This window comes from Crotalus tigris, unplaced genomic scaffold (genome assembly GCF_016545835.1).
Source record: "Crotalus tigris isolate CLP2741 ecotype Arizona unplaced genomic scaffold, ASM1654583v1 scf7180000017753.6788120, whole genome shotgun sequence".
Lineage (NCBI taxonomy): Eukaryota > Metazoa > Chordata > Lepidosauria > Squamata > Viperidae > Crotalus > Crotalus tigris.
Genome location: NW_024096615.1, coordinates 2,988,337 through 3,010,408, shown reverse-complemented (window position 1 = coordinate 3,010,408; position 22,072 = coordinate 2,988,337). Strand labels below are relative to the sequence as shown.

The 22,072-nt window shown below is 42.8% G+C and overlaps 1 protein-coding gene across 5 annotated transcripts in view; it reads right to left on the bottom strand.

Moving 5' to 3' along the window:
* PPHLN1 (periphilin 1) overlaps window positions 1–22,072 on the bottom strand; it is a 97,798-nt gene that overhangs the window by 56,020 nt on the left and 19,706 nt on the right. For all 5 annotated transcript variants that reach the window (XM_039340696.1, XM_039340699.1, XM_039340698.1 and 2 more), the window contains one exon: window positions 15,421–15,482. In XM_039340696.1, coding sequence (XP_039196630.1) covers window positions 15,421–15,482 — 62 coding nt within the window. The remainder of the gene's footprint in view (window positions 1–15,420; window positions 15,483–22,072) is intronic.

Below are 22,072 nucleotides of genomic sequence, written 5' to 3'. Positions count from 1 at the left end.
CTGTGCAAAACAGGCTACATCTCATTTCTGATAAGGGAGTAGAAACCACTGTAGTTGTCTCGTGTGAAGCCTGGCCCAAGGCACTATGGCAATGCATGAAATCAGTTTTCCCAACAGCTGAGAGAGCAGAAGTAGGGTCCCTCGTTTTTCCTTGTGCACCTTGGTGACCATCGTGCGTATACTAACCTGACGCTCCTGAGACAAGAAAACTTGGCACTGGTTGTTATCTATTACTGCGCCCAGGTGGAATAATTGGTTTGTTGGGATCAAATGGCTCTTGTGAAAGTTGATCATAAAGCCATGATCCTGGAGCTTCCTGATCGCCAGTGTCACATCTGATCGAGCGTTCAGTGTCGAGGACTGGATTAGAATATCGTCCAACCTGAGCTGGGCGGTGAGGATCGCCAGGATTTTGGTGAAAACCCTTGGAGCTGATGATAGGCCGAATGGCAAGGCCTTGTACTGATAGTGATGGTTGGAATACCTGAATCTGAGAAACCGTCTGTGACCCGGATGTATGGGAATGTGCAGGTAAGCTTCTGTCAGATCTATGGATGTGAGAAAATCCCCCGGTCAAATGCTGCCTAAAATGGAATGAAGAGTTTGCATCTTGAATTTGTGGTACACTAGGAATGAATTTAGGGCCTTGAGATCGAGGATCGCCCTCCATCCTCCCGAGGCTTTTGGCACCACAAATAGGATGGAGTAAAAACCTAGTCCCCATTGATCTGGTGGTACCCGCTCTATTGCCTCTATGTTTAGCAGATGATGAATGGCCTCCTCCATGACATCTTGCTTCACGGGATTTCGTGATAGGGGGCAGGTGATGAAGCGCTGGGGGGGAGGGTTAGAAACTCCAGAGGCAGACCGTCTTTGATGGTGGTGAGAACCCAGATCTCCGTGGTGGTGCTTTCTCATTTGTGGAAGTAAAGTGCCAGTCTTCTGCCTATGGGGGGAATCCGCCTCAAGTCACTTTGACTTTCGGAAAGGACGACCTCCTTTACCACGAAAGGGCCGCTTAGCCTGGAATTGTGGCTTTGGCTTGTCTCTGTAGCTGGACTGGTCCGAGGAGCAGTCCGGCCCCACTTGAAAGGGCCGATACCCGCTCCAGGAAGCTCGGTCTGAGCCAGACTTAAATGACGGATGCCGATTGTATGGTGAAAAGCGTCTGCCCGTCTTTTTGGCAATGTGAGATAGTACTTTCATCTTTTCTTTGTTTTCAATCAGGTAAGGAGTAAGAGCCTCCCCAAAAAGGCGACCCTTTTGATATGGTGCCGCAGCCACTCTCCATTTGTGCCTGGTGTCGGCCTTTCAATTTTTAAGCCAGAACAACCGATGTGCAGCCACGTTGGAAGCTATGGCTCGAGCCGAATATTTGGCTGATTGCAGAGACACATCCGCCATGTATTCCAGTGCGGCCCTCAACTTAGTGACGTCCTGGTGCACCCTTACCTCGTCTGGGGATATCCTAGCCTGTAATTCCCTGAGCCAGATTAGCGAGATTCTGGCGAAGAAAGAGTTAGATGTTGAGGCTCTTATAGCCCATGCCAATGCCTGATAAGTCCTGCAGAGGGAAATCTCAGATTTCTTGTCCTCGACCTTGAGGGCCTCCAACATATCTCTTGGAATTTTGGTGTCTGAAAGTATGGGAGCGAGAGCCTCGTCTACTCCCGGAACTTCAAGAACAGCATTTAGGGAAGGGACCGTATCCAAAAGTTTTCGGTCTATTCCCCCAAGAGCAGAGAAGGTTCCAAGAGATCCCCATTGATCCTGAATGGATTTTAAAAACATGGGAGGACAAGGTATATGTAGGTTCTGTGTGACCGGTTCTAAGAAAAGTGGGTCACAACTCTGTCCAGAGTCCTGATCAGCCATTTGTGGTTTCACCGGTTCAATCTTTCCAGTGACGTAAGCCTTGCACAAGAGGGAATGAAAGGAGCTTGGGTTAAACACCCCGACCATAGGAGTAGTCTGTGTCTGAATGTCTTCCTCGTCTGACCACATGCCTTCTTCGATGACCTGCGCGGAATATTCAGATACCTCGCTCCCTTCAGAGTGAGGTGGAGAACTGTGATCTGAGATCACATGCTCCCTGGGATGAGTAGTTTCTGTGGAAATAGAAGGGTTTGATGGCCAATGCCTGTGCTACCGCCTATGAGATCATGGCCTGGAGCTGGGCAGAGAATGAAGGATGTTCAGGGGCCCGAAGGCCCGCCACCATCGGAGTGAAAGGCCGACGGAACTTGAGCAGGGGGAACTGTAGTAAACCCCCCTGGGTCCCACATGATATCGAGGATGGGCCCGGTTCGGTAACCGGAATTGAATCTTGGACCTGCATTGCCAAATCTTGATCAAAGAGAGACAGATGGTCCTGATCGTATCCAGGCAAGGAACCCTGATCCAGGGTCTGCTTGGGGGACCAAGCCTGTGGAAAAGGGGAAGGACGATGGTCCCCTGATGTTGACGCAAGAGGGGAAGTGGAGACAGGCTGTGTCTCCGCTGTCTGCTGTTGGGCTTTAGAAAATTATCGTTCCATTGCCTTATGCCTGCTATCTGCTTGCTTGTCAGCCGCCTTAGAGGTCCATTTGACCTTGGCCTTGACCTTTGCGGGTGCATCCTGATTGGGTGACTTGCGTTTTGCATATCCACTGGAAGCCTGTGGAACAGTGTTATCCGCCATATTGAAAACAGGAGACAGGTTTTCACCAGGAGATCCCTGGATTCGTCCTGGTTTGCAGGAGCTGAGGCTACAGCCCACCTAAGTGGTACAGGCCTACACAGGGGTCTGTGAGGTCCGGCCCGCCGTTAAGCGCAGAGTCACGCTGTGCAATATAAGCCGCACTGCACCCAGGGAGCTGTCCTCTCCCCTTCAATTGTTCAGGCCCGCTTGTAATACCAAGATAACTGGGCCAATATTATGTTAATGCCAATTAGTGTTGCCAATATTATGTTAATGCCAATTAGTGTTCTTTTTTTTTTTTTTTTTAGGAAACAACCCCTTTGTCTCACTTAGTGGCAGCCAGGACAGTGACTGCCAGCCCACTAGATGCAGACAGCGAAACAGGCCATGCAAAGAGAAGCTCAACTTTTGTCTTTGATAATTATCGAGAGCAGACAAGCAAACCCCTATGGATCAAGATTTAGATAAAGTAAAAGCTGAAGGAATGACCCAATATATTATTTTAAACTAGCCACGAGGTTGTCCAAAATGGCGTCTTGCCAGGAAGAGAGAGGGAGAGATAGAATAAAGTGATAAGTTCAACTGAAACAGGAGGACAATAGGAGCCCCTATGCCCTCCACGCGAGGTTATTCCTCGCTAAAAACAATCAAGGTGTACAGATACTGCAGTAACAGATATTGAGGAGTCAGATAACAATCTATTTAGGAAAATGCGATCGCACAGAGGCTCAAAATGGCGGCCGCAGCGATCCAAATAAGTCTGAGAGCTCTGGGAGAGAAAACAAAACGAGAGCTTCTCTTATGCTAAAGAACCTGCAACGAAAAGCCAAGGGAGGCACCCCCTGAAAAATGAACTCTTTAGATGAATTGAAAAACTGACAAAATCAATAGTAATACAATCACGTGGGGAACTAAAAATGGCGACCGCGCTATTCCTATTAACCCAAGAAAGAAGAAAGAAAGGAAACCAAGTTCCCTTGAAAGAAGAATAGGCAATTTTTAGCAATGCGATCCCCTATAATCAATGTGGTGGTGGTGGGGGGAGCAATCGCCGCGTTGCGCTGTAAAACAGCGATCGCGACGATCAGCTGGCTGCCGGTTCGAGCTTTGCCTGGAAGGGAAATTGAATTGAGAAAGGAGAAACTAGTGCAGCTCTGAGCCCAGAGCTGAACTATTTCCCCCCAAAAAAACAAGCAAGAAGAATCCATGAATGGAATTACTACCTGACTGTAATCTAAATCGGGAGCCAAATCCTTCACGTCTCTTCAGGGCTGAGGCCAAATGAAACTGGGGCATGGTCAGACCCTGTAGAGGCGTGGCAACTTTGATTGTTTGGTCTGATTGGGCTAGAGGACTTAAACAACCCATTTGTGGATTCTACATTCCCTACATGTTGGAGAAAAGGAACTCTTTCAAAATTTCAACCAAACCATACTTAAATTCATTTGGCAAGGGAAAAAACCAAGGATTAAATTAAAATTATTACAGGATGCTAAGGAAAGGGGGGGTCTCGGCCTCCCCAATCTGGAAAAATACTATCAATCTACAATTCTACTGTGGGTGTGGGATTGGATTCGACTGGAAAATCAGAGATTAAAACTGGAAGGTCATGACATGCAGACTGGATGGCATGCCATGTTATGGGAGGAGAAGCATAAAGTTCACCAGTACTTCCGGAGGCACTACATCAGACGGGCGCTAATAGATGTATGGATCAAAATTCGATGACAGAACTATAGGCAAGTCCCCAATTGGATCTCAACACTAGAAATGTACATACACCCAAGGTTCATTCAGTTAGGGAAAGTAATAACCTATAAAAACATACTAGACGAGAGAGTAGAATTAAAATCGAGGAAGAATCTCCAAGATGCAGGGATAGAATTAGAATGGTGGGCATACCTCCAACTACAAGCAAGATATAGGCAAGATAAAAAAGAGTGGGGTATAAAGATAGAACCGACAGAACTAGATAAAATTTTATTAGGTCCCGAGGATAAAATGATTAAAAAAATATATCATTTTCTTTTAGATCAGACAATGTATGAAGAACAGGTTAAGGAGACCATGTTAATTTGGAGTAGGGATTTTGGTTTCAGTACCGATCTGCATATTTGGCAAGAACTGTGGGAAAGAAATAGGAAACTCACCTTAGCTACCTCATATAAGGAAAATCTTTACAAGATGTTTTATAGATGGCATTTCCCACCCTTAAGACTAGCCAAAATAGGTTCAAACATCTCATCCCTATGCTGGAAATGTAAAACAGCAATAGGATCATATTACCACATGTGGTGGTAATGCCCAAAGACTTGTGAGTATTGGAACAGGATACGAAACTGGTTGAGGGATATATTAACACTGGACTTAGAGTTAAAACCTGAACTCTTCTTATTGGGAATAACGACAGAAAAATACGACAAGGGAACAATCTACCTGCTGCTACACATCCTGATTGCAGCTAGGCTTGCTTTTACGCAAAAATGGAAGAGCAAGGAAATTCCCACAGAGGAAGAGTTAATACATAAAATATTAGCACGTGCGGAAATGGACAGGCTCACAATGATATTAAAAGACAAATGTGGATCAGTTTATTATGAAACCTGGGATAAATTTTACCACTGGAGGAATTCGAAGAGGATGGTTGGGATTAAAGATGAATGTTAAGATAGAAATATATATTATTTTAGAATAAGTATTGTAATAAAACTTAGATGTATATGTAGAGATGAAGAATTGATTGTAAAAAGTGGAATAATCTGATAAAAATGTATATATTGGAATGTCACGTTAAATCAAATGTTTGTTTCTTTTTAACTGTATTATAAATAAAATTTGGAAAAGGAAAAAAGAAAGTGGAAGCAATGACCACAGCAATAAAGGAAGACTCTTTGGAACTTCTCTTTGGATGAATGAGAGGACAAGGATCACTCACAAGTTTGTTCCATACAAAGTCTACCCAAAAAGAGATTATAAAATACTGATCTCTGGCTGGTTTGAGAGCTCTGGGAAGGGGCGTTGACTTACCTGAACGCCTTTTCTCAGCACGGAGATGGATAATCCACTCAGTGGGTTGAGACTGTATTCCTGCCCAATCAGATCAGTCAGCCAAAGTTGCCACACCTGTCCTGGACCACGTGATCCCAGTCTTGACACGAGCGAAGCCGTTGACTGACAGTAAGACGTTTTGGCTCAAACTAAATATACCTTACTATTCCTGTCTAGAAGGGTGGGTGTGGATTATCCATCTCCGTGCTGAGAAAAGGCGTTCAGGTAAGTCAACGCCCCTTCTCCAGCACTGGAGATGGATAATCCATTCAGTGGGACATACCAAAGCCTATTGTCCCTTGGGTTGGGGACTAGACTGGTCCCATGTGTAACTTTGGTCTAGAACTTGTTGGAGAACCCTCTACCGAAGGAGGCCTCTGCAAAGGAGTACTTGTTGATTTTGTAATGGCGAATGAATGGAGAGGGCGAAGCCCAAGTGGCCGCCCTGCAAACCTCTTCAATAGAGGCTTGCGTGGCCCATGCTGCTGAGGTGGCAGCGCTCCTTGTAGAGTGGGCCGTGATATGTCTGGGAACTTGTAAGGCAATTCCTGTTTAGAGCACCATGATTGGAAGCTCCTCCACGTGGCCTCGTAGATACGGTTCGTGGAAGGACACCTTGAAGCCTGTATTACCCTAATTACACCCTGTGAACAAGACCCCTTGGCTAAAATTGACCGTTCAAGTGCCAGATGGCTAGTTGTAGCCATTGTGGCTCTGGGTGGGAGATCTCCCCGTCTGAGGGAAATCCTCTCCGGAGGAATCCGCCATGGATTCGTGCGGGAGAGACTCCTCAGGTCTGCGAACCAAGGCCTCCTTGGCCAATAAGGGGCCACAAGGATTACCTCGGCTCTTTCCCGCAGAATCTTGCGTACTACCGCCAGAAGGAGAGGTAAGGGTGGGAACGCATACAGAAGTTCCCTTGGCCATGGGGTTCGTAACGCATCCGTCTGCTCTGCTCCCTTGGATGGGAATCGGGAGAAGCGAGTCAGGTTGGCATTGGAAGGAGAGGCAAATAGGTCTACTTGGGGAGGCCCGAAGCGGTGACAGATCTCCCTGAAGATCCTCGGGTGTACTTGCCACTCCGAGTGATCTATTGTTGATCTGCTCAGCTGATCTGCCTGGATGTTTGCCTCCCCTGATATGTGGTCGGCCTTTATGGAGGCCAGATTTTGTTCCACCCAAGCTCCCAGTAGGAGGGCTTCGGCCAAAAGAGCGCGAGAGTGTGTGCCCCCCTGACGGTTTATGTGGGCCTTGGCTGTCACGTTGTCTGTCAGGACTAGTACATGACTGCCTTTTATGCTGCTCTGGAAATGTCTTAATGCTAGGTGAATAGCTCGGAGCTCGAGCCAGTTTATGTTGTGTCTGAGGTCCACTGCTGACCAGCGGCCTTGTGTCCACTTGGTCCACAAGTGGGCTGTCCAGCCGAATAGGCTTGCATCTGTTGTGACTACTATTCTGTCTGGTTCCCTGAAGGGAGACCCTCTGAGGAGGGCCGGAGATAGCCACCACCTGAGGGAGTGTCATACTCTCAGAGGTAGGCCTACCCTTCTTCGGGATACACTGAGCTGCTGTCTCTGGAACGGAAGTATGAACCACTGTAGTTCTTTTGAGTGCAGTCTTGTCCATGGAACAATTGCTATGGTCGAGATCATCTTCCCTAGCAGCTGGGAGAGGTAGGCCAGCGTCACTGACTGACCACGGCTTACCTGTTTTACAGTTTCCCTTATGCTGCTGAGGCGTTCCTGTGATAGGTACACCTTGCACTCCCTTGTGTCTATGACAGCTCCCAGATGGAGTATTCTCGTAGTTGGGATTAGGTGACTCTTCAGAAAGTTCACCGAGACGCCATGGTCCTGCAGCACTTTTTTCACTAACTTTAGGTCCGCCTGAGACTGCTGGGCGGACGATGATTGGATTAGAATGTCATCCAGGTAACACTGGACTCTGACCGGGATGTTCCTTAGGTGTGCTGCCAGAACCGCCAGTATCTTGGTGAACACCCTGGGGGCTGATGAAAGGCCGAAAGGAAGCGCCCTGTATTGGAAATGGTGCCCCCCATAGGCAAACCGTAGAAAACGGCGGTGAGCCAGAGAGATAGGGATGTGCAAGTATGCCTCCGTGAGGTCGATCGATGCCAGAAAATCCCCTTTCCTTACGCTTCCTAGGATGGAGCGCAGTGTCTGCATTTTGAACTTGCGGTATTTTAGGTAGAAATTTAGCCTCTTTAGATCCAGAATGGCTCTCCAACCCCCCGATGGTTTCGGAACCACGAAGAGGATAGAATAAAACCCCTGATCTCTCTGGTTCATGGGCACCGGTTCTACAGCTCGTATGTTTAGGAGGTGCTGAACAGCCTCGTTCATGAGCCTCCACTTTACTGGGTTCGTGGGGTAGGGGCAGGGGCGGAAACGGTTCGGGGGTTTTGAGAGGAATTCTAGGGATAGGCCGTGACGTATGGTGTCTCTGACCCATACGTCCGTGGTGGTCTCTTCCCATTGGGGGACAAACCTTGCTAGTCTGCCCCCTATGGGAAGGTCTGGGAGGGAGTCATCTGGTACGGCGGAAGGGGCGGTTGTTCCCCCGAAAGGGCCGTCTTCCCTGTGTCTGCCTATGTCTTGTGTTCTGTCTGCCCCCCTGTCTTTCCCTATCCTGCCTAGCTTGGAAGGGTTGGGAATTTTGAAAGTAGTTGACCCTGGTTTCTGTGCGAAAGGATTCCTTCCTTCCCCAGGAACCGGGTCTGTTATCCTGTTTTTTAAGCATGTGTTTATGGACCTTGCGCTTGTCCTTGTTCTCTGTTAGGTATGGCGTTAGTGCCTCACCAAACAGCTTTGCCACTTGGTACGGAGCCGAAGCCAATTTCCATTTGGATTTGGTATCAGCCTGCCAATTCTTTAGCCAGAGGAGGCGTCTGCTCGCGATGTTTGACGCCATTGCCTTGGCTGAAAACTTGGTCGCTAAGAGTGTCGCGTCCGACGCATATTCCGTGGCCGCTACCATTTTGCTGAATTCCTGGTGGGTATGTCTTCCATGGGGACCCGACCCTGTAACTCCCGGAGCCAACAGAGTGTGGCTCTGGTAAAAAAGGATGCGGAAGTAGTCGCCCTGGTAGCCCATGCTATTGCCTGGTGTGTTCTCCTGTAGTTGGACTCACCCTTTCGGTCCTCAGCTTTAAGAGCCTCTGCAAAATCTCCTGATATGGCCATGTCCGATATCAGGGGTCCTAAGGTTCGTCCACCACTGGTACATCCAAGGTTCCCTCCAGCTCCTTGCTACGTTAAATAGCTTCTTCTCTGCATTGCTGGGAAGCGGTAGGGAGATTGGTGCTGACCACTGTTTCCTTATTGTGTTTAGGAACATGGTCGGGCATGGTATGCGGTGTTGAGTGGTTACCTTTTCGGCAAATGTTGGCTCAGCCTCCGTGTCGACTGTGGTAGGTTCCACTGTTGTTCCATGCCCAAGATGGGCTGTGGCCTCAGCCTTGCACAGAATGGTGACAAAAAGAGAAGGGTTAAAAAGGCCGTTGAAGGACGGTACCTGAGGTGAATTGTCCTCTTCCTCGTACATTTGGATTCCCTGTGACGAACCTGGCTGGTCCAGGTAAGGTTCCTCGGAGACCGACGAGTCTGAGAGGGAATAGAGGTCCTGATGGTCCTCTGTTTCCTCCCGAAGCCTCGCTCTGAGCCCAAGAGGCTTGGCCTTGGAGGTCTGAGCCCTGGCCTCAAATGCCCGGTCTACTGCCTGCGCTATTAGGGTAGCTAGTAGATCCCCCGTCAGTGCAGGAGGAATAACCATTGCCTGCGACCCTGCTGGTGCTGTGATTAGCGTGGTCACCGGAGCTTCTTGTATCCTCCGTGGAGAGGGTGATCGGGAGAGCGACAAGAATTCGCCTAACCCGCCCTCTGTTTGGGACTGGGATGAGTTCCCTATAGACCAAACGCCCCGTGGGGATGAAGAAAGTCCCAGCGGTAGTTCGGGAAGTATTCCCCCGCTCTGCCTATTTTCAATTCTGGCCCCTTTCTGGGCTCTGTTGAATTCTTTTTCTAGGGCTTGGTGCCTTCTGATTGCCTGTTTGTCAGCCTGTTTTGATGACTTCCTTGCAGCCTTTCTAGGGCCTGCAGAGGATTCTGAATCCTCTGAAGCGGGTGCTCCAGAGGTTAAAGGCAGGGCTCCAGTAGAGGGAATGATTGCTTCCCCCATTCTCCACTAACGCCGGGCCACAAAAGGGGGACCCAGGTAGTAGGAGAGTTCCAACTCTGAGTAAAGACAGGCGCACTACAGAGGGCACCTGGAACTAAGGAACAGACTCTGCAAATGGTCAGAGTTAGTCACTGTGCACGGATAAGGACAGGCACGCTAATGGGAATGCCTGGAATCTGGCTTGACTGTGGTAGGTAAGGACAGGCACACGACTGGGGATGCCTGGAACCCACCGCTAAATCCAGACGCGTACGGGCCACTAATGGGGGACCCGAAGTCCAGAAGGAGCCAAAGGCAACTTTTTTTTTTTTTTTTTTTGGGGGGGGTGAAGACACCAAGTCCTAGGGTAAAAGCTCTGAAAACACCCTTGCAAGGGAATTATGTATCTCAGTAAGGAACTCTATTATCCTAGTGCAGAAGAGCTCCTTACCTTTAGGCCGGACCAAGGAGGAGGTCTTTAAAGATTCTTATTCTATACCTGCTTCCTTAATCCAAATTCCGGCCGCGCGTGCGCACTTGCTGGCTGGCATGATTTTATGGTTCTTTGTTTGTTCTGAAAAAATGGCCCCCGTAGGCCGGAAACTACTGCGCATGCGTTAAAATGGCTACCGCGCACGCGCGGTAGCTCCCCGTTACCTGTGCCACGTGCGTAAGGAAGACAAAGGCCGCGCATGCGCTGAGCCACCCCTGTAATGGTGGCTCTTTTAAAAGTCCCGGAGAGTGCCTGGTGAGTTAAGAGAACAGCGACTCGCTTCCCCAGCTGCTTAGCGCCGCCCGCAAGCGTCCCCAGACTTCCCTCCCCCCGCGCGTGCATCCCTTTAACTCTCTGCTACCCCCGCGGAACTAACGTTTGTTAAAAACCGGCCCGACGTGGATAGCAGAGGGAGAGGGATTGGGTCAGGGAGGGATTCTAAGGGGTTTACTCCCTTCCTTAACTAGGGAGATAATCCTTTAGGAGTCTAAATTTCAGTTCCCTTTAGAAGAATTTAGAAATTTTAGAGTATTCAATCAGATTAAACCTATTTAATTCCAACCAGCTTAAGCTAAAATCCTAGCTACTGGAGAAATAATCCACCAATGGAAAGAAACTATACCTGCCTAGGAGCCAAAGTTGAAAACGTCTGTCTTCTGGGCGAGATCAGTCAAGACTGGGATCACATGGTCCAGGACAGGCGTGACAACTTTGGCTGACTGATCTGATTGGGCAGGAATACAGTCTCAACCCACTGAGTGGATTATCCATCTCCAGTGTTGGAGAACCATTTGTCTAAACCAGTGGTTCTCAACCTGTGGGTCGGGACCCCATTTGGGGTCGAACGACCACTTCATGGGGGTCGCCAAATAACGCAGTCCACCATTTTCCCCCCCTTTTCCTTAGCTATGCTACTCCCTTTTATTCTATTGGCTTTTGAAAGCCAATAGAATAGACTCTCTTGAATAGAGTCTAATTCTATTGGCTTTCAAAAGCCAATAGGAATTGTCCAGGCTGTCTCTGCCCTGCTGAGCCCGCCAAAAGTCCCATTCTGCAAACGGTGCTGCACCAGTTGAGTAGTCCTCGACTTACGACCGGTTGAGTAGTCCTCGACTTACGACCGGTTGGGGGTCGCGGCATTAAAAAGGTTGAGAACCACTGGTCTAAGCCATGGTTGAGCATCTTCAAATAGAGAGCAGATTCACCTACCTCCTCTCTTAATTTCTTTAGGAAGTTGCTTATTACTGATTTTCTGAATGTTAAGAACTTTCTCAAAGACAGGTTCACTCATGCCAGGAAAGTTTTTTCTATTCTGGATTTAAAAAGATTAATGTAAGTTTAAGAATTAAAAAGAAAAACTTTAGTTTTTGGAAAACAACAAAAGAGAATTGAAGGTTGATTTTGGAAAATTAAAGGCTAAGTTAAAGGGTTAAATAGATCCCTTAGGGCAGAAATAACTGCAACTAAACATTTCCAATAACCATTGATCAGACCTGCACATTGGCTTGGAGGAATTTTATCATATCCCTCCTTACAAATCAGAAAGAGCTCTTACATTTTTCAAAAGGTGATTTACAATTCCAAAATGACATAATTAAATAATCAAAGACTTTTACGAGACACTTTACGACATAGAAGAAACTTCTCAAGAAAAAAATAAAGCAATACATAAAAAAATCTGACTTACCAAAAATTTCAGAGAACATCTAAAACATGCTAAATGAAAAAATATCAATGATGGATGTAAGGGAGGCCATAAAAAGGCAAAAAAAATTGATAAGACCCCGGGTCCAGATGGGCTACCTGCAGAGTTTTATAAATGCCTACAAGATACATTAAGCTCATTAATGAAAGAACTGTGTAATGAGGTACTTTTTAAAGGCTAAAATACCAAATACTTGGATAGAAGCCAACATTTAATACCCAAAGAAGATTCAGACTTGACATAGATAAAGAATTATAGACCAATATCCCTATTAAACATGGACTATAAAATTTTTGCTTCAGTAACAGCAAAAAGATTAAAGAGATTTTTGATTGAATTTAAACATACAGAGCAAAATGGATTTTTACCTAAGAGACAAATAAAAAATAATTTAAGAATGGTTTTAGATACTTGGAATACTACGAAATGCACCCAGGGAAGGAGATGGCACTAATATTTCTAGATGCACAGAAGCTTTTGATAATGTAAATTGGCAATTTATGATTCAATAACTAAAAGAAATGGACTTTGGAGAAAACTTTATAAATATAATTAGAACATTTTATCATAGACAAATAGCTAAAGTAATCGTAAATGGAGATTTTACAGAAAATTTTAATACTAAAAAAGGCATAGGACAAGGATGTCCATTATCCCCATTATTATTTATATTAACACTGGAAGTATTGAATAGAAATATTAGGCAAGATTCAGAAATTAAAGGAATGGAGATAAAAGATGAAAAATATAAACTACAAGCATTCTCAGATGACTTGGTTTTTATATTAGAAGAGCCGCTTGAGGCAAGCCTCAAACTTCTGAAAAAGATAGATGAATTTGGAGAAGTGGCAGGACTGTAAATAAATAGAGAAAAGACCAAAGTGATAACCAAAAACCTTACAGATAAAAAAAAAATCTACTGCCAGAAAAAAGAGATCTTCAAATAGTTAAAGTTAAATACTTGGGGATATACTTAACAGCAAGATATGCAACAATAAAAGAAGACAATTACATAAAATTATTAAAACAAATAAAACTTGGAAAAATGGAAAAATCTACAACTTTCAATGCTAGGGAGAATAGCAATGGTGAAGATGAATATTTTACCAAAATTACTCTTCTTATTTCAAGCATATAAAACTGGAAATAAAATTCTTTAATGAATCTTGATCTTGAAATTTATTTGGCAAGGAAAAAAAAAACAGAATTAGATTGAAAATGCTACAAGAAGCAAAAGAAAATGGAGGATTTGGGCTGCCAGATTGGGCTTTATATTATCAAGCATCTATATTAACATGGTTAAAAGAATGGATAACTCTTAAGACATAAAAGATTACTATACCTAGAGGGGCATGACCTACAACTTGGATGGCATACCCTCCTATGGTATGGGAAGAATAAAATACATAGATACTTTCAAAACCACCATACAAGAAATGCACTTCTTCTAGAATGGGAAAAGGTAAAAGTGAAAATTTACATGAAAATACCCGGATGGTTTTCAACAATGGAAGTGTTTGTTCACCCAATCCTGATTAACTATGAGAAAACTGTGACTTATAAAGACATTTTGAATAATGAAGGGAAATTAAAATCTAGACAAGAACTGGAAGAACAGGGCATTGATCTATCATGGTGGCCACACCTGCAAATTCAAACAAGATATGAAAAAGATGCTAAAACATCTGGATTTTATAAAGAACAGACATAATTTGACAAGATATTATTGATATCAGATGAAAAATTGATTAAGAAACTGTATAAGTATATGTTAAGTTTAAAGATGGAAGAGGAACAAGTTAAAGAAACAATGATAATATGGGCAAAAAACTTTGGGCATAACATAGAGTCAGAAAACTGGCAAAGCCTTTGGGAAAGAAACTCTAAAATAACAAAGGCAGTGGCTTACAAAGGAAACCCATATAAAATGTTTTACAGATGGCACTTAACATCTATGAGGTTAGCAAAAATGTTTAAAATATGTCTAGTCATTGTTGGAAATACAGACAAAAACCAGGCATATACCATCATCTTTGGTGGACATACCCTAAAGCCAAAAGATTTTGGTCAATATATGTATATGGTTAGAGAAAATGATAAAAAAACATGTAGATTTTTAGTCAGAATTATTTTTGTTAGGTATGATTGTAGACAATTATGAGAAAGAATGTTACATGTACTAACTGCAGCGAGAATTACCAGCGGAGTAAAAGATAATTAAGAAAATTTTGCACTGTGCAGAAATGGACAGACTTACATTGAAAATAAAAGAAAAAGAAGATTCAGAAAACTTCAGAACATGGGATACATTTTATCAATGGCTAGAAAAATGAGGTAGAGAGAAAGAGTTTAACATGTATTTGTAAGCTAAATATTGGAACCCAGACATGTTGCTGATAAAATATTAAGGATTAGATGGCGTAAAGATCACAATAAAATAATAAATCATAATATCACATCGAAGACATAAGCAGTATAGCAAAGTATAAAGAATACAGGTAGTCCCCACTTCAGGACCAGAATTTTCTTTGTTAAGCAATACGGTTGTGAAATGCAACATCACAATTGCATTGTTTAGTGATGGCAATCCTGGCAGTCCCCGGTTGCTATTATTAAGCAGGTCATTAATGACCTTGTTATCACAAATCATTAAATAAGGACTTTGTGTGATTGTGACTTCTCAATTCCTGTTGGCTTCCTTATTGACTTTGCTTGTGGAAAATCGGCAGGGAATGTCAGAAATTGTGATCATGTAACATGTGGACAAGGTAAAGGTTTTAATTCCAGTCTTGTTAAGTGTCCAGATTGTGATCATGTGACTGCAGGGGATGGTCATATCTTCAAGGATTGCTCATAATTACCACTCGTTCAGCACTATCATAAGTTTGAACAGCCGCTAAATGAGATCTCATTAAGTGAAGAATACCTATAACCCCAAATGTATACTTTCATTGCATCATGTCAACATTTCATCTCTTTAAATTTTGTATGTTTTGGTATCTTAAGTTAATTCTGAAATTAAACCAGTAAGCAAACATAGATTTTTCAAATTTAAAAGACTGAGATATTTGCCTCTTTCAAATCATGTAATATCTCATCTATGCTTTGCTATATCTTTCAAATGACAATGGTTCTGAGATTTCATTAGCCAGCTTTTTTGGTAATCATTTGTCACTGAAGACTTCAATTTGCTGGACTCTCCTGGGTGCCTATAGTCAAATCTCAGAGTACCAAGTAATGTAAATATACACAAACTGTGTTTCCATTTTTTATTCTAGAGACTTCAGAAGTTTATTTAGCTAAATTGAAAAACAGTACCTATAATCAGGTGGCCGACTATCAGGATGGTCTTCCCTTGACCATCTATATCCTGGATCATCCTACAATAGAATATTTCAGCATAAAGAAAAGTTTAGTTTCAAGAAAATAATTTCCTTTAGTACCATGTATAAAATAACATATCTACTAGATCAGTGGTTCTCAACCTTTCTAATGCCGCGACCCCATAATACAGTTCCCCATGTTGTGGTGACCCCCAACCACTTATACATCACCAGGTGCCAGGGGCGTGGCCAAAGAAAAGGGGGAAAAAATGGCGGACAGCCTTGCTTGGCGACCCCCGTGAAATGGTCGTTCGACCCCAAATGGGGTCCCGACCCACAGGTTGAGAACCACTGTACTAGATGAAAACTGGTAACTCTGGAAAAATGAAGCAAGAATAACAATAAAAGGAAATAAAATGGGGAATAAACAATTCCCTGTATGAAGATATATGTGTGAGCATACAGGGAGGTAGATATATGGATATACATAGCTGCACTGTATATAAATACAGGATGCAACATAACTCATACAGTTTATGAGCCATCAAACTGAAGAACATTCACATTTTCAAAGAAATGTGGTAGATGAAGTTCTGCTAAAAGATATTCATTTTCTATTAGAAAAAACTATGTCTAACCAATAGTTACCAGATTTGAATGAATTTATCTTAATTTGCAGAGTTGTTAGGCTCTAGTTACATATTTTTAGACAAATTTCCCAAAGACTTTTACCAATACTTTGCAATGACAAAAATAAACTTAATAGCTAGATGTATACAAAGAACTTATTTCTCAAACCATTTTGAGCACATATGGTTTATGCTTATATTTTCAGGTTTTCTGGTACAGGTAGTTGAGTTACGAATGGAATGGAGCCTTCTCATTCCATTCGTAACTCGAGGATTCGTAGAAGTGAATCTCCTACCTTGAATGCAATCACTCGCTGCTTTTGTCCATGCATTCACTAATTTAATGCGTGGGCGAATGTGTGACTCATTAACTCATTAACATGAGGTATCTCAGGGTGCAAAAGGCCATGGGGGCCTAGTGTTGGAACAGGCCACCTGCTTCAGACCACCCAAGGCCTCCCCCCACCCACTGAAATACCTCATCCTCCCTCCCCTGGGCTGCCCACAATTGCTCTTCCCCCCCATCCTGCTGCACCAGGTCATTGACCTTGTGAAGATCTGTCTCCTCTCCAACCTGTTTATTTGTCTGCTCCCACTAGAGCAGAGGGAGAGCAGAACGAGCTCACCCTGTTCGGTTTCTCTGACTCACCGGGATGCTGGCCACTTCTGGAGTGGCGGGAAGCCTCGTTGAGTCTCCTCCAAAGGCTTTCAGGCTCGGCACGGAAAAACATTTGCATGCCGAAGGGAGGTTTGGGCAGCAAAATCACATTGCTTCAAGCCTCCTGTTGGTGTGCACTTTTCACGCAGAACGTGGAAGATTCAGGATGCCTTGATTTCGCAGGAAGTGAGGCACCCATTCTCTGCAAAAGCGGATGAGTGCCTGAGCACAAGATCATGGCCCCCAGAAGCTTTCAGCCTCTAGCCGAAAAGTGTTTATCCTGGAGTAGGCCTCTACAACCCAGAACAGACATCTGGAGCCACGTGGCCGCCACTCCTGACCTCTGTTCTGGGCAGTAGGGACCTGGAGGCCTCCAATGCCCAGAACGGACCTCCGGAGTCATGCAGACTGCCACCCTCAACCTCCATTCTGGGCGGCAGAGGCTCCGACGCCCAGAAAGGAGCTGGGGCAGTGGCTGCCTGGCTTCAGAGATCCATTATGGCCATTGGAAGCCTCCTCCAGGCCTCTGCTGCCCAGACGGAGGTCAGGGGCGGTGGCCATGTAGCTCTAGAGGTTTGTTCTGAACAGCAGAGGCCTTTCTGTGTTAACCTGGGGCTCCATTCTCAGCGGCAGAGGCTTTTTGCAAAGATGGCAAAAGGCTTTGCAAATGGAGGGAAGGCTTCGATGTTTCAGCCTTTACCTCCATTTGCAAAGTCTTTTGCCACAGATCTTTTCCAGGCCTCCATTTGCAGAGAACAGAGGCCAAAGTACTGTGAGATCATACAAGATCAGTAGTGTGCGATTTCGCGCTACTGATCTCTCGTGATCTTGCAGTACGGTAGGCCTCCATTCTCTGCGAATGCACCGAAGGACTGGAGCAGGGAAACAACCAAGAAAGCAAAGACTCTCTAGATCTTTGCAAGTTGAGTATCCACTGGCCTAGGGAGACCTGGGATGAGGGGGGAGGGAATAGCCAGGGTGAATGTTGCAGTGCCTAAGCGGTCATTCATAAGGGTGAACGACTACCATGGTGTGGCAACATTTGTAATTTTGGGACTTTTTTCTAAACACTAGGGGGCGCTTATCGCGTGACTTCAAATGTTTGCTAAGGAAACGTTCATAACTCAGTGATTACCTATATTCTTTCATGCTTGAAACCACCTTTGTGAAACTCTGTAAAAGATTGAAACTATAAATAGCATTCACTATCAATAACAATAGCAATAAGGACTTCCGGTGGATTTGCGCTGGCGATGGAGGCTACTTTGTAGCCGTCCTCCTGAGAAAGTGTTAGAACCGCTGAGAACAGCAGGCATCAGCTGTTCTGCGGTTCAAAACCTCCTTCCCGGGCAAAGGGAGGGAGGGGAGTATCATCTGAATAGTGGTAGAGCCTCTGAAACCCCCCAAAGAATTTTTCTTTGGGGGTGAAAAGAGTGCTCCCACGCAGTTCAGATTGTCTCCGCTTCTCAGCTGTCTTTGTCTCTAGGGACAAAGCAAGACGCCGCTCCCACCTCCGCGATCAAAGTGATCTGGTGAGTTATTTTAAAAGCGGACAGAGCTGAATAGAGGATTTTATTTTTTTTCTAATTCTATTTGGACTTTAAGTTTAAAGATTTACTTTTATTCCCTTTCTTCTTCTTCTTCTTCTTTTTTTTTTGCCGAGAGGGAAAGTAAAATGGCGATTGACAGGCTTTTTTCTTTTTAAGCGATCGGAACGGAACGGAACGGATTTGATTACTTATAATGATTTTCTGAAGGTGGATTTGGATTTTAGGAGGATTATTTTCCCTCTCTGCTTAACTTTTTTTCGTTACTTTTTTAAGGGATTTTTTTTGTATTTTTTGTATTCTTTTTCTCAAGAAGGACGAAAGAAGAAATAAATCTTTGAAGATGGCTTCAAAGCATCAAGTGACTTCTACTGTACCCAAGGTGGCTTCTTCTCCTGCGATATTACCAGCACAACAACCTAAAGCCACACCACGATCTTCTCCTCCTCTGCAATCAATAACGGTAAAAGATATGCAAGATATAATGGGAAATGCTATATCTCAAATTAGAGGTGAAGTGAAAGAGCTTTTAGTGGAGAATAATAGTATTTTGAGTAAGATATAGTTTTGGCTTTAAAAGGACTTGCTTCTGTGGTTGAAAAACTGGATTCTCGAGTTGAAGAAGTTGCAGATAAAGTGGAGGTGTTGGAGGAAAAATTTGAAGGAATGGAAAAAAAGGTGGAAATTTCACAAGATGAAATTGTTATGTCTCAATATAGAGAGATGGAATTTGCTTTAAGAATCAGAGGCCTGAGAGAGGATATGCAACAAGATCTGAGAGAGATGGTAGTAAATGATTTTGCTGTGATCTTGGGCAGAGAAAATTGAAAAAACATTTAGAGTTAACTCCTGGGTTGCAAAGCAAAGAAACCTGCCAAGAGATGTGGTAATTTACTTTGGGAAAAGATCTTTGCGCAATGAAATCATACAAGCTTTTTACAATAAGAGGTTTCAGATTGCTGCACAAGATGTTATAATTTTAAAGGAGATCCCATCTAAAATTTTAAGAAGAAGAAAAGAGTTTGCTTTCTTAGCAGATGAACTTTAAAAAAGGCAGATGCCATTCAGATGGGATATTCCGATTGGAATAGTGGTGAGCCATGCGGGGACACGTTATAGACTTAATACTGTTTTTAAAGCAAAGAAGTTTTATACTTCGGTCCTGGGAGCACGCTCATCACCACCTATAATGTTTAAAGTCTTGGATGGGAAGGAGGTTGAACAGCAGTCTGAAGAAGCTGTATTGATGAAAGCTGGAAAATCACAGGCTGAGTGGTTTCGACAAGCTGAGATGAAAGAGCAAAGAATGACTCGGGCAGCGCATAGACGTAAGGAAAAGGAACAACAGAAGAAAGATGTTAAAGAAGTTCCACAAGAATTTGTTTCTGAGCCTGTGGGAGGAGCAAGACCTAAGAGATCTTCGGTACAATCTTCAATGGCAGATCTTCAAGTAGTCTTCTCCAGGCTTTTGGATGAGGGAGATGGTAAAGCTCCTGACATGGAATGCTAATGGCCTTAATTCCCCTCAGAAGAGAAAGAAAATATTTCACTATTTGAAGCAACATAATAATGATATTATTTGTTTGCAGGAAACGCATATTATCTCTAAGGATCAAAAATATTTAGTTAATGCTCGATTGGGATCTCATTTTGTATCCTTTGCTCTTGGGAAAAAAGGGGGTGTAGTTATCTATGTTAAGCAAAATTTATCAGCTTGTTTAGTAGATTCTGATCCTCAAGGGAGATATGTTATGATTGAAGTGGGATTGTATGGTAAGAAAATACTTATAGTAGGGTTGTATGCACCAAATCAAGAACAGGAACAATTTTATAGGTTGTTACATCAAAAACTGATTTTATTGGATTATAGATCCGTTATATTAATGGGAGATTGGAATGGAGTTTTAGATACATATAGAGATAAAAAAGGACTTTCTACTTCTTTTAAACAGGCCAGATTACCTAAGGCCTTTTTTGATTTGAAAGAGGACTGGGAGTTGCGAGATTATTGGCGAGAACATAATTTGGAAGAGAGAGACTTCACCTTTTTTTCAGACAGACATCAATCTTTTTCAAGAATTGACTTTTTTCTGATTACAACGGATTTATATTTTAGGGTAAAGAATGTAAAGATATTTCCAAGGACACTGACAGATCATAGTCTAGTGTGGATGGAATTGGTTACTGAAAAAGAGGAGAGGAGATCTTGGAGGTTGAATGAAAACTTGTTTAGACAAGAAATGAATGTTCAGAAACTTAAAGAGCACTTAAAGGAATATTTTGCTTTAAATATGCATAAGGGAACTTCAATGTCAATGGTATGGGATGCAAGTAAAGCTTACATGCGTGGTTTTGATACAAATGAATAAGGCTTATAGACAGAAACAGGTGCAGAAACGTAAGGAGTTGGAAGATGAGATTAAATTAAAAGAAAATTTTTTAATTTTGAATCCTACAGATGAAAAGTTTAAGGAATCCATAAAATTGCTTAAATTGCAATTTAATATATTAATGGCAGATCAGACTGCAACTAATTTATTGTATATGAAATATAACACATTTTGTAATGCTAATAAGCCAGGGAGATGGCTGGCTTATCAATTGCGAAAGAAGCAGAAGTTGAGAATTATAGATAAAATAAATTATAATGGTAAATTGGTATTCCAGAAGGAATTGATTAAGAAATCTTTTTTAGATTATTATAAAAAATTATATATGGGTAGGAAAGTACAGGTTTCAGATATAGACAAATATCTACAAGATGCTCATTTTCCTAAATTAACAGAAGATCAGAAACAAGAAATTAATGGATTGATTACTATAGAGGAAATTGTGACAGCAATTAAAGAATTAAAGTTAGGTAAAGCACCTGGTACTGATGGATTGACATCAATTTATTATAAGACTTTGATAGATGAATTGATAGAACCTCTAAGGGAACTTTTTAATAATATGTTACAGGGTTTAGAGACCCCCTTGTCTTGGGGGACAGCTTTTATATCTTTGATCCCAAAAGAAAATCAAGATCTTACTCTACCAAAGAATTATAGACCTATATCTCTTTTGAATGTAGATTATAAGATTTTTTCGAAAATTTTAGCTAATAGATTTATGATTGTATTGAATCAATTAATACATATGGATCAAACTGGCTTTATAACTGGAAGGTATATGAAAAATAATGTTAGACAAATTATTAACTTAATAGAATATCTGGATAAGAACAACCAAATCTCTGCAGGATTGATATTTTTAGATGCTGAAAAAGCTTTTGATCAATTAAATTGGCGATTTATGTTAAGATTGGTTGAGGAAATGAACTTTGGAGATAAAATTTTACAGGCTCTTCGAGCCATTTATCAAAAACAAACGGCACAACTTATAGTTAATGGAGGCTTGTCAGAGGTATTCCCAATTGAAAAGGGGACTAGACAGGGTTGTCCATTGTCCCCATTGCTGTTTGTTTTAACTTTGGAAATTTTATTGATCAAAATTCGGGAATCATCGAAAATAAAAGGAATAGAAATTAATAAAAAAGAATATAAATTAAGTGCTTTTGCAGATGATCTGGTTGTTACTTTATCTCAACCAACTCATTTCGTAACGGAGTTGTTACAATTGATAAATCAGTATGGACAAGTTTCAGGTTTTAAAATTAATAATAATAAGACTAAAATATTGCCTAAGAATATGACCAACTTGGATAAGGAGACCTTGGTTAGATTGACAGGCTTTGAGGTTGTTAATAAGGTAAAATATTTGGGGGTCATTTTATCTGCTTCCAATGCAAAACTGTATAAAAATAATTATGAA